General features: G+C 34.9%; 2 protein-coding genes across 3 annotated transcripts in view; one reads left to right on the top strand and one right to left on the bottom strand.

Annotated features, from left to right (window-relative positions):
• The window catches only part of LOC127860712 (uncharacterized), a 372,542-nt gene that overhangs the window by 199,987 nt on the left and 160,055 nt on the right, over window positions 1-12,500 (top strand). The window lies entirely within an intron of this gene.
• Window positions 1-12,500, bottom strand: part of LOC127859639 (myosin heavy chain, cardiac muscle isoform-like) — a 36,876-nt gene that overhangs the window by 14,779 nt on the left and 9,597 nt on the right. The window contains exons 9-28 of the mRNA XM_052397145.1: window positions 11,397-11,568; window positions 10,507-10,644; window positions 10,051-10,188; window positions 9,584-9,724; window positions 9,121-9,258; window positions 8,657-8,794; window positions 8,192-8,329; window positions 7,729-7,866; window positions 7,264-7,401; window positions 6,801-6,938; window positions 6,337-6,474; window positions 5,871-6,008; window positions 5,408-5,545; window positions 4,945-5,082; window positions 4,480-4,617; window positions 4,018-4,155; window positions 2,316-2,453; window positions 1,851-1,988; window positions 1,388-1,525; window positions 203-340 (exon numbers count right to left, since the gene is read on the bottom strand). Of these exons, the coding sequence (XP_052253105.1) occupies window positions 203-340; window positions 1,388-1,525; window positions 1,851-1,988; window positions 2,316-2,453; window positions 4,018-4,155; window positions 4,480-4,617; window positions 4,945-5,082; window positions 5,408-5,545; window positions 5,871-6,008; window positions 6,337-6,474; window positions 6,801-6,938; window positions 7,264-7,401; window positions 7,729-7,866; window positions 8,192-8,329; window positions 8,657-8,794; window positions 9,121-9,258; window positions 9,584-9,724; window positions 10,051-10,188; window positions 10,507-10,644; window positions 11,397-11,568 (2,797 nt within the window). The remainder of the gene's footprint in view (window positions 1-202; window positions 341-1,387; window positions 1,526-1,850; window positions 1,989-2,315; window positions 2,454-4,017; window positions 4,156-4,479; window positions 4,618-4,944; window positions 5,083-5,407; window positions 5,546-5,870; window positions 6,009-6,336; window positions 6,475-6,800; window positions 6,939-7,263; window positions 7,402-7,728; window positions 7,867-8,191; window positions 8,330-8,656; window positions 8,795-9,120; window positions 9,259-9,583; window positions 9,725-10,050; window positions 10,189-10,506; window positions 10,645-11,396; window positions 11,569-12,500) is intronic.

Raw genomic sequence — 12,500 nt, 5'->3', positions numbered from 1 at the left:
ATTGATCTGATAATTCTTCGTGATACTACAGGGTTATAACTGATTATATTCAGGAATATGCTAAAATGTTTGTTTTCAGTTACAGTCTAGTTTAACAATATGGTTGATGCTGCACACTAGGAGTATACATAATAACTTCTAAACACGCTATCCTATGTTTATTTTACCTAGCTTAAACATGTGTACACGACATTAAAGCTACCTGTACGACGTTAACCTTTAGGCCCGTTAACAAAATATCTTTATCGTGGATCACTTTCTGGTGATTCATGATCAATTCTGACTTCTCTTTCTCCAATGCGATTGCGGTGCCTTTCTCCACTTCAAATTTCTTTTGCAACTGCAAAGCATCAATAAATGGGACGTTTATTGGTGTGATGGGTTATCATTTAACATCTAAACACACTATCCGATGTTTATTTAACCTAGCTAAAACATGTGTACACGACATTAAAGCTACCTTTTCGACGTTAAACTTCAGGCCCTTTAACACAAGTTCTTTCTCGTTGTCCACTTTCTGGTGATTCATGATCAATTCTGACTTTGTTTTCTCCAATGCGATTGCGGTGCATTTCTCGGCATCAAATTTCATTTGCAACTGCAAAGCAGCAATAATTTGTACATTTATTAGTGTCATGGGTTATCATTAAGATACATGTTCGTCTTCATTGCTCAGATATGTACACAAATTCACTTAAAATCCCCTTGATTGATCTGAAAAATCTTCATGATACTACTCGGTATAACTGATTATATTCAGGAATTAGATAAAATGTTTCATTACAGTTAGCAGATTCACAAATACAGACTAGTATAACAATATATATCATGCTGTACACTGGGAGTATACATCAAAACCTCTAAACTCGCTATCCGATATGTGTTTTACCTAGCTGAAACTTGTGTACACGATATTAAAGCTACCTGTTCGACGTTAACAATCAGGCCTTTTAACAAACGTTCTTTCTCGTTGACAACATTCTGGTGATTCATGATCAATTCTGACTTCTCTTTCTCCAATGCGATTGCGGTGCCTTTCTCGACTTCCAATTTCTTTTGCAACTGCAAAGCAGCAATACATGGGACGTTTATTAGTGTGATGGGTAATCATTAAGATAAAAGTACGTCTTCAGTGTTCAGACATGAACACGAATACACGTACATTCCTCTTGATTGATCTGAAAAACTTCAGTATACTACTGGGTTACAACTTATTATATTCATGAATATGATAAAATGTTTCTGTCCAGTTAGAAGATCCACAAATGCAGTCTAGTTTAACAATATATTTGATGCTGCACACTGGTAGTATACATAATAACCTCTAAACACACTATCCGATGTTTATTTTACCTAGCTCAACATGTGAACAGTACATGAAAGTTACCTGTTCGACGTTATCCTTCAGGCCCTTTAACGAAATATCTTTCTCGTTGATCACTTTCTGGTGATTTATGATCAATTCTGACTTCTCTTTCTCCAATGCGATTGCGGTGCATTTCTCGGCTTCAAATTTGTTTTGCAACTGCAAAGTAGCATTCATTGGAACGTGTTTGAGTGTAATGGGTTATCATAAAGATACAAGTATGTCTTAAGTATTCAGACATAAACACGAATACACTAACATTTATATTGATTGATATGAAAATCTTCATGATACTACTTGGTTATAACTGATTATATTCAGGAATTTGCTTCTTTTTTCTATTAATTTAGCAGATGCACACATAAAGTCTTGTTTAACAATATGTTTGATGCTGCACACAGGGAGTATACATTATATCCTCTAAACACATTTTCCGATGTTTATTTTACCTATCTTAAACATGTGTACACGACATTAAACCTACCTGTTCGACGTTAACCTTCAGGCCCATTAACACAAGTTCTTTCTCGTTGATCACTTTCTGGTGATTCATGATCAATTCCGACTTCGTTTTCTCCAATGCGATTGCGGTGCATTTCTCGGCATCAAATTTCATTTGCAACTGCAAAGCAGCAATAATTGGGACATGTATTAGTATGATGGGTTATCATTAAGATAAAAGTACGTCTTCATTGTTCAGACATGAACACGATTTCACTTACAATCCTCTTCATTGATCTGAAAAATCTTCAGTATACTACTGGGTAATAACTGATTATATTCAGGATTATGATAAAATGTTTCTTTTCAGTGAACAGATCCACAAATACAGTCTTGTTTAACAATATGTTTGATGCTGCACACTGGGAGTATACATTGTAACCTCTAAATACACCATCCGTTGTGTATTGTACCTAGCTAAAACATATGTACACGACATTAAAGCTACCTGTTCGACTTTAACCTTTAGGCAGTTTAACAAAAGTTCTTTCTCGAAGTCCTCTTGCTGGTGATTCACGATCAATTCTGACTTCTCTTTCTCCAATGCGATTGCGGTGCATTTCTCGGCTTCAGTTTTCTTTTGCAACTGTAAAGCAGCAATAATTGGAACGTTTATTAGTAGGGATGCAAGAGGTTAACCGGTTAACCGGTTAACCTACCGAACGACCAGTTAACCGGTTACATTTTCGGCAAAAGGTTAACCTTGAAAAATATATTTGATTATATTTTTTTTTTCATCGAATAACTTGTACGTTTTTAATTTTTTCGCGTGACATACTGCCAAATTGCGTTGGCGACTAGTTAAAACAACATGCCGCACAGTCGACGGTAATAAATAACGTGTCAACAAACACAGCAATTAAGCAATAAATCAATAACTTTATGATAACAAATAGGGGTACGTTTTGATAATTGGCACCATTGTTTTGTTTGACTCGCGAAATTTAACTAGCGAACTGCGGGGAGTGGGGGCTATTAGCGAAGACGTAATTGACACGTTTATCGAAATCGCGATAAAAAACAGTTTAGACAATGCACGGCTTTTTTTGATGTTTTGTTAACCAATATCCAACACTGATTGCTCGCGAAAATACCGTGTTTTATAAGAAACAATTTTCTGAATAAATGCATTCGTAGTTAAAATCTTGTCGAGTAAACGTCGTATTTGCTTCTGAGAAATTACTATCATTATTGTAATTTACGTCACCAACGATGCCACCATTACCGTCCGAGGTATGGAAACACTTCAGAAAATCGGTAGACAAGAGCACTGCATCTTGTCTGTTATGCAGTGCAACAATTCAACTGCATGGCGGCACCTCAAATCTGCAGACAGAACTAAAACTGTTAATAAAAAATTAACTCAGAATCTGAATTTGTGCTCTTTATTTTACCCACATTTAAATGTAAAATGAACATTAAACGATAATAATTCGGCTAAAGACGCTAAAATGCAAATAACAAAATAATTGAAAATATGCAATTATCCAATATATAGAGATGCGGATTCGTTAAAACACATGACCCTTTTTACGTCAACCAGAAAGGAAAAAAACATATTAATATAAGGTCAATTTGAGCTTTAAAAATGGAAACATAATTAACAAAGAAACACACCTTTTTGTGAGCGATATGACGCGAACGTAATATTAGCGGCCCAATAAAAAATAATGACGCAAGCGATCTCAAATTAGAAATTACTTTCGTTTTTATAGAGCGGTTCGAGCGGTATGAAGTTTTTATGTACTCTAACATTGAAACTACCTATAGCGTTTCGGTTAACCGGTTAATAACCGGTTACGGCAAAAGGTTAACCGGTTACTGATTTTTGTAACCTCTTGCATCCCTATTTATTAGTGTGATGGGTTATCATTAAGATACAAGTACGTCTTAAGTATTCAGACAAGAACACGAATACAATTACATTTCTCTTGATTCATCTGAACAATCTTCATGATACTACAGATTAATAACTGATTATTTTCAGAATTATGATAAAATGTTTATTTTCAGTGAACAGATCCACAAATACAGTCTTGTTAACAAATTGTTTGATGCTGCACATTGGGAGTATGCATCGTAACCTCTAAACACACTATCCGTTGTGTATTGTACCTAGCTTAAACATGTGTACACGACATTAAAGCTACCTGTTCGATGTTAACCTTCAGGACCGTTAACAAAATATCTTTATCGTGGATCACTTTCTGGTGATTCATGATCAATTCTGACTTCTCTTTCTCCAATGCGATTGCGGTGCCTTTCTCGACTTCAAATTTCTTTTGCAACTGCAAAGCAGCAATACATGGGACGTTTATTAGTGTGATGGGTTACCATTAAGATAAAGTACGTCTTCAGTATTCAGACACGAACAAGAATACACTTACATTTCTCTTGATTGATCTGACAAATCGTCATGATACTACTGTGCTATAACTGATTATATTCATGAATATGATAAAATGTGTCTATTCAGTTAGAAGATCCACAAATACAGTCTTGTTTAACATTATGTATCATGCAGTGCACTGGGAATATACATCGTAACATCTAAACACACTATCCGATGTTTATTTTACCTAGTAAACGTGTGTACACGACATTAAAGCTACCTGTTCGACGTTTAACTTCAGGCCCTTTAACACAAGTTCTTTCTCGTTGTCCACTTTCTGGTGATTCATGATCAATTCTGACTTCGTTTTCTCCAATGCGATTGCGGTGCATTTCTCGGCATCAAATTTCATTTGCAACTGCAAAGCAGCAATAATTTGGACATTTATTAGTGTCATGGGTTATCATTAAGATACATGTACGTCTTCATTGTTCAGATATGTACACAAATACACTTACAATCCTCTTGATTGATCTGAAAAATCTTCATGATACTGCTGGGTTATAATTGATTATATTCAGGAATATGATAAAATGTTTCATTACAGTTAGCAGATTCACAAATACAGACTAGTGTAACAATATATATCATGCTGTACACTGGGAGTATACATCAAAACCTCTAAACTCGCTATCCGATCTGTATTTTACCTAGCTGAAACTTGTGTACACGATATTAAAGCTACCTGTTCGACGTTAACCATCAGGCCTTTTAACAAACGTTCTTTCTCGTTGACAACTTTCTGGTGATTCATGATCAATTCTGACTTCTCTTTCTCCAATGCGATAACGGTGCCTTTCTCGACTACCAATTTCTTTTGCAACTGCAAACAGTAATACATGGGACGTTTATTAGTGTAATGGGTTATCATTAAGATAAAAGTACGTCTTCAGTGTTCAGACATGAACACGAATACACGTACATTCCTCTTGATTGATCTGACAAATCTTCATGATACTACTGGGTTATAACTTATTATATTCATGAATATGATAAAATGTTTCTTTTCAGTTAGAAGATCCACAAATACAGTCAAGTTTAACTGTATGTTTGATGCTGCACACTGGTAGTATACATAATAACCTCTAAACACACTATCCGATGTTTATTTTACCTAGCTTAACATGTGAACAGTACATGAAAGGTACCTGTTCGACGTTATCCTTCAGGCCCTTTAACGAAATTTCTTTCTCGTTGATCATTTTCTGGTGATTTATGATCAATTCTGACTTCTCTTTCTCCAATGCGATTGCGGTGCATTTCTCGGCTTCTAATTTGTTTTGCAACTGCAAAGTAGCATTAATTGGAACGTGTTTGAGTGTAATGGGTTATCATAAAGATACAAGTATGTCTTAAGTATTCAGACATAAACACGAATACACTAACATTTATATTGATTAATATGAAAATCTTTATGATACTACTTGGTAATAACTGATTATATTCAGGAATTTGCTTCTTTTTTCTTTTCATTTAGCAGATGCACACATAAAGTCTTGTTTAACAATATGTTTGATGCTGCACACAGGGAGTATACATCATATCCTCTAAACACATTTTCCGATGTTTATTTTACCTAGCTTAAACATGTGTACACGACATTAAACCTACCTGTTCGACGTTAACCTTCAGGCCCATTAACACAAGTTCTTTCTCGTTGATCACTTTCTGGTGATTCATGATCAATTCCGACTTCGTTTTCTCCAATGCGATTGCGGTGCATTTCTCGGCATCAAATTTCATTTGCAACTGCAAAGCAGCAATAATTGGGACATGTTTTAGTGTGATGGGTTATCATTAAGATAAAAAGTACGTCTTCATTGTTCAGACATGAACACGAATACACTTACAATCCTCTTGATTGATCTGAAAAATCTTCAGTATACTACTGGGTAATAACTGATTATATTCAGGATTATAATAAAATGTTTCTTTTCAGTGAACAGATCCACAAATACAGTCTTGTTTAACAATATGTTTGCTGCTGCACACTGGGAGTATACATCATAACCTCTAAATACACTATCCGTTGTGTATTGTACCTAGCTAAAACATATGTACACGACATTAAAGCTACCTGTTCGACGTTAACCTTTAGGCCGTTTAACAAAAGTTCTTTCTCGTTGACCACTTTCTGCTGATTCACGATCAATTCTGACTTCTCTTTCTCCAATGCGATTGCGATGCATTTCTCGGCTTCAGATTTCTTTTGCAACTGTAAAGCAGCAATAATTGGAACGTTTATTAGTGTGATGGGTTATCATTAAGATGCAAGTTCGTCTTTAGTATTCAGACAAGAACATGAATACACTTACATTTCTCTTGATTCATCTGAACAATCTTCATGATACTACAGATTAGTAACTGATTCTTTTCAGAATTATGATAAAATGTTTATTTTCAGTTAGAAGATCAACAAATACAGTCTTGTTAACAATATGTTTGATGCTGCAAACTGGGAGTATGCATCGTTACCTCTAAACACACTATCCGTTGTGTATTATACCTAGCTAAAACATGTGTACACGACATTAAAGCTACCTGTTCGATGTTAACCTTCAGGCCCGTTAACAAAATATCTTTATTGTGGATCACTTTCTGGTGATTCATGATCAATTCTGACTTCTCTTTCTCCAGTGCGATTGCGGTGCCTTTCTCGACTTCAAATTTCTTTTGCAACTGCAAAGCAGCAATAAATGGGACGTTTATTAGTGTGATGGGTTATCATTAAGATAAAAGTACTTCTTCAGTATTCAGACACGAACAAGAATACACTTACATTTCTCTTGATTGATCTGACAAATCTTCATGATACTACTAGGCTATAACTGATTATATTCATGAATATGATAAAATGTGTCTGTTCAGTTAGAAGATCCACAAATACAGTCTTGTTTAACATTATGTATCATGCGGTGCACTGGGAATATACATCGTAACATCTAAACACACTATCCGATGTCTATTTTACCTAGTAAACATGCGTACACGACATTCAAGCTACCTGTTCGACGTTAAACTTCAGGCCCTTCAACAGAAGTTCTTTCTCGTTGTCCACTTTCTGGTGATTCATGATCAATTCTGACTTCGTTTTCTCCAATGCGATTGCGGTGCATTTCTCGGCATCAAATTGCATTTGCAACTGCAAAGCAGCAATAATTTGGTCATTTATTAGTGTCATGGGTTATCATTAAGATACATGTACGTCTTCATTGTTCAGATATGTACACAAATAAACTTACAATCCTCTTGATTGATCTGAAAAATCTTCATGATACTACTGGGTTATAACTGATTATATTCAGGAATATGATAAAATGTTTCATAACAGTTAGCAGATTCACAAATACAGACTAGTTTAACAATATATATCATGCTGTACACTGGGAGTATACATCAAAACCTCTTAACTCGCTATCCGATGTGTATTTTACCTAGCTGAAACTTGTGTACACGATATTAAAGCTACCTGTTCGACGTTAACCATCAGGCCTTTTAACAAACGTTCTTTCTCGTTGACAACTTTCTGGTGATTCATGATCAATTCTGACTTCTCTTTCTCCAATGCGATAGCGGTGCCTTTCTCGACTTCCAATTTCTTTTGCAACTGCAAACAGCAATACATGGGACGTTTATTAGTGTGATGGGTTATCATTAAGATAAAAGTACGTCTTCAGTGTTCAGACATGAACACGAATACACGTACATTCCTCTTGATTGATCTGACAAATCTTCATGATACTACTGGGTTATAACTGATTATATTCATAATTATGATAAAATGTTTCTGTTGAGTTAGAAGATCCACAAATATAGTCTAGTTTAACAATATGTTTGATGCTGCAAACTGGTAGTATACATAATAACCTTTAAACACACTATCCGATGTTTATTTTACCTAGCTTAACATGTGAACAGTACATGAAAGCTACCTGTTCGACGATATCCTTCAGGCCCTTAAACGAAAGTTCTTTCTCGTTGATCACTTTCTGGTGATTTATGATCAATTCTGACTTCTCTTTCTCCAATGCGATTGCGGTGCATTTCTCGGCATCAAATTTCATTTGCAACTGCAAAGCAGCAATAATTGGAACGTGCTTGAGTGTTATGGGTTATCATAAAGATACAAGTATGCCTTAAGTATTCAGACATAAACACGAATACACTTACAATCCTCTTGATTGATCTGAAAAATCTTCAGTATACTACTGGGTAATAACTGATTATATTCAGGAATATAAGAAAACGTTTCTTTTCACTAAACAGATCCACGAATACAGTCTTGTTTAACAATATGTTTGATGCTGCACACTGGGAGTATACATCGTAACCTCTAAATACACTATCCGTTGTGTATTGTTCCTAGCTAAAACATATGTACACGACATTAAAGCTACCTGTTCGACTTTAACCTTTAGGCCGTTAAACAAAAGTTCTTTCTCAAAGACCACTTTCTGGTGATTCACGATCAATTCTGACTTCTCTTTCTCCAATGCAATTGCGGTGCATTTCTCGGCTTCAAATTTCTTTTGCAACTGTAAAGCAGCAATAATCGGAACGTTTATTAGTGTGATTGGTTATCATTAAGATACAAGTACGTCTTCAGTATTCAGACAAGAACACGAATACACTTACATTTCTCTTGATTCATCTGAACACTCTTCATGATACTACAGATTAATAACTGATTATTTTCAGAATTATGATAAAATGTTTATTTTCAGTGAAAATATCCACAAATACAGTCTTGTTAACAATATGTTTGATGCTGCACACTGGGAGTATGCATCGTAACCTCTAAATACACTATCCGTTGTGTATTGTACCTAGCTAAAACGTGAGTACACGACATTAAAGCTACCTGTTCGATGTTAACCTTCAGGCCCGTTAACAAAATATCTTTATCGTGGATCACTTTCTGGTGATTCATGATCAATTCTGACTTCTCTTTCTCCAATGCAATTGCGGATCCTTTCTCGACTTCAAATTTATTTTGCAACTGCAAAGCAGCAATAAATGGGACGTGTATTAGTGTGATGGGTTATCATTAAGATAAAAGTACGTCTTCTGTATTCAGACACGAACACGAATACACTTACAGTTCTTTTGATTGATCTGACAAATCGTCATGATACTACTGGGCTATAACTGATTATATTCATGAATATGATAAAATGTTTCTGTTGAGTTAGAAGATCCACAAATACAGTCTTGTTTAACATTATGTATCATGCAGTGCACTTGGAATATACATCGTAACATCTAAACACACTATCCGATGTTTATTTTACCTAGTAAACATGCGTACACGACATTAAAGCTACCTGTTCGACGTTTAACTTCAGGCCCTTCAACACAAGTTCTTTCTCGTTGTCCACTTTCTGGTGATTCATGATCAATTCTGACTTCGTTTTCTCAAGTGCGATTGCGGTGCATAATTTCTCGGCATCAAATTGCATTTGCAACTGCAAAGCAGCAATAATTTGGACATTTATTAGTGTGATGGGTTATCATTAAGATACATGTACGTCTTCATTGTTCAGATATGTACACAAATACACTTACAATCCTCTTGATTGATCTGAAAAATCTTCATGATACTACTGGGTTATAACTGATTATATTCAGGAATATGATAAAATGTTTCATTACAGTTAGCAGATTCACAAATACAGTCTAGTTTAACCATATATATCATGCTGTACACTGGGAGTATACATAAAACCTCTAAACTCGCTATCCGATGTGTATTTTACCTAGCTGAAACTTGTGTACACGATATTAAAGCTACCTGTTCGACGTTAACCATCAGGCCTTTTAACAAACGTTCTTTCTCGTTGACAACTTTGTGGTGATTCGTGATCAATTCTGACTTCTCTTTCTCCAATGCGATTGCGATGCCTTTCTCGACTTCCAATTTCTTTTGCAACTGCAACGCAGCAATACACGGGACGTTTATTAGTGTTATGGGTTATCATTAAGATAAAAGTACGTCTTAATTGTTCCGACAGGAATAAGACTACACTTTCAATTGTTCTTAAAATTCGTCATGAGACTACTGGGTTGCAACTGATTATATTTTGGAATAGGCCAAAATGTTTCTTTTAACTGAACAGATCCACAAATACAGCCTTGTTTAACAATATTGTTGATGCTGCACACTGGGAGTATACATCATAACCTCTAAACACACGATCCGATGTTTATTGTACCTAGCTAAATCATATACACACGACATTAAAGCTACCTGTTCGACGTTTACCATCAGGCTCTTTAACAAAAGTTCTTTCTCGTTGATCACTTTCTCGTGATTCATGATCATGTCTGACTTCTCTTTCTCCAATGCGATTGCGGTGCATTTCTCGGCTTCATATCTCGTTTGCAACTGTAAAGAAGCAATTATTGGGACCTTTATAAGTGTGGTGCTTTATCATGCAGATACAAGTACGTCTTCAGTGTTCAGACACGAACATGCGTTTGTGTTAAACAATACTTAACAGGCGCATCCTGAATTCTCATAGAAGGCGCTTTAGGCTCATTACAAATATATAACTAGCTGCCCCATCATAAATTATCGTGTATGATCTCACTAAAAAAATAAGAAAACCATATATTTGGTAATGATGAGTGGTTTCTATGATACCCTGCACACAGCAAAATATAAATATCATTTGTTTTAGATGTTTGTTTGATAATTTGAAAATCTCAGTAAATGCGTTCTCGGTCACAATAATCATCAATCATAATGAACATAAAACCATGCTATCTATCAGCCTAATCAACCGTATTTTACTACATCTGCGTCCACACCCCTCCCACACATTTCTTTTTTTTAATAGCCCTTAGTAAAATGGATTATTTAGTCTGATAAGCTATTGGTTTAAATATATGCATTATTTTATTTTAGATACATACATATACGCAAATCAGTATTGTTTGACTTTGCAATGAAGTTCTTATACTAATTATTGCAGTACTTTACATTTGCTTAATTGTGTACCTTCACTTAAGGCAACAATATTGTGTTAATTATTCTTTCAAAGAAATTGTAAATCCAAACGAAAAACCTAACCAAAATCACATAATATGTTATGAATACAACAAAGTGTCAGGTCAGGTTATTGTCCATAATCATACCTTGAGATTTGCGTCCTGTACATGTATAAACTGCTCTTTATTCGTGACAATCCGATTCTGGGTCTGTTTTAGTTCCAATGCAGATTTCTCCAGCTCTGCTTTCAATATCTCCATCCTGTCCTCACCTTTTTTTACGAGAGACTGAAGAGCTTCCACCTGTTCCTTTGAGCTGCTTATATCACGGAAAAAACATTTCTGTTTATGTTTTGATTGTTGGATTGTCTCCAAATTTGTGTAGAAAATGCATAATTGTGACTGTTGTGTTACATTATTATTATGTTGACTAAATATGCTGATTATTAAAACGGTTAATGTGCAATTTATTCTCTAAAACGCACTTAAAATCGTAGATATGCCTCCCTGAAATGCTAACGTCTATTTTGGATCATCTTATTAGCATTGGTATCCTTTATATATGATTATTTATATTTATTCTTCGTTCTTTTGAAGTCTATTCGATAATCAATCTTCTACTGTTTGAAACCTCAAAAAGCTTGGAATTCGCATTTTCCAAAATCTCTCCATAACGATTGTAAACTATTTTGATTTGTTTGCACATTTTTAGAAAATATTTTACATTTCAATCTATTTACATCGTCGAAAATAAAAAACATGTCATCTGCATAGGAATACATCTTGAAAGCGAATTTACAAGAACAAATAAACATTCGTTAAAATGCATTCTAAATTCAAGCCTTGTTTAATTAAAACCGAAGATTGCACAAAATTATGAAACTGACCTGCAACCTGCTTATGCTTATATAAAAAAACATGACAACGTGACCAACTAGCATAAAGCTTGAATGCATTCCAAGTTTCAAATTGCATATTGCACCATTTGTGTGTGGTATCCTCAAACTCTCTACATGGTTTAGGCATCTAAGATCAATATCGTAGTTTATTGTTTCGTTATATCTGGCAACAAACAAACATCTAAGTGCTATTTGAATGATCCATTACCGAAACATGCAAAATGAAATGGTAACCCACATTGCGCAGATGCTATTATTTTTTGTTAAACAGTTATAAATAGCATTATACAGATTCGATTTTCGACGACGAAATTGTTGACGATGATGATGATATTAATGGTCATGCTAATAT

This window comes from Dreissena polymorpha, chromosome 15, assembly GCF_020536995.1.
Source record: "Dreissena polymorpha isolate Duluth1 chromosome 15, UMN_Dpol_1.0, whole genome shotgun sequence".
NCBI classification, from domain to species: Eukaryota; Metazoa; Mollusca; class Bivalvia; order Myida; family Dreissenidae; genus Dreissena; species Dreissena polymorpha.
Note: the sequence above shows the minus strand (reverse complement) of the source record. Positions and strands in the feature narration are given on the sequence as shown.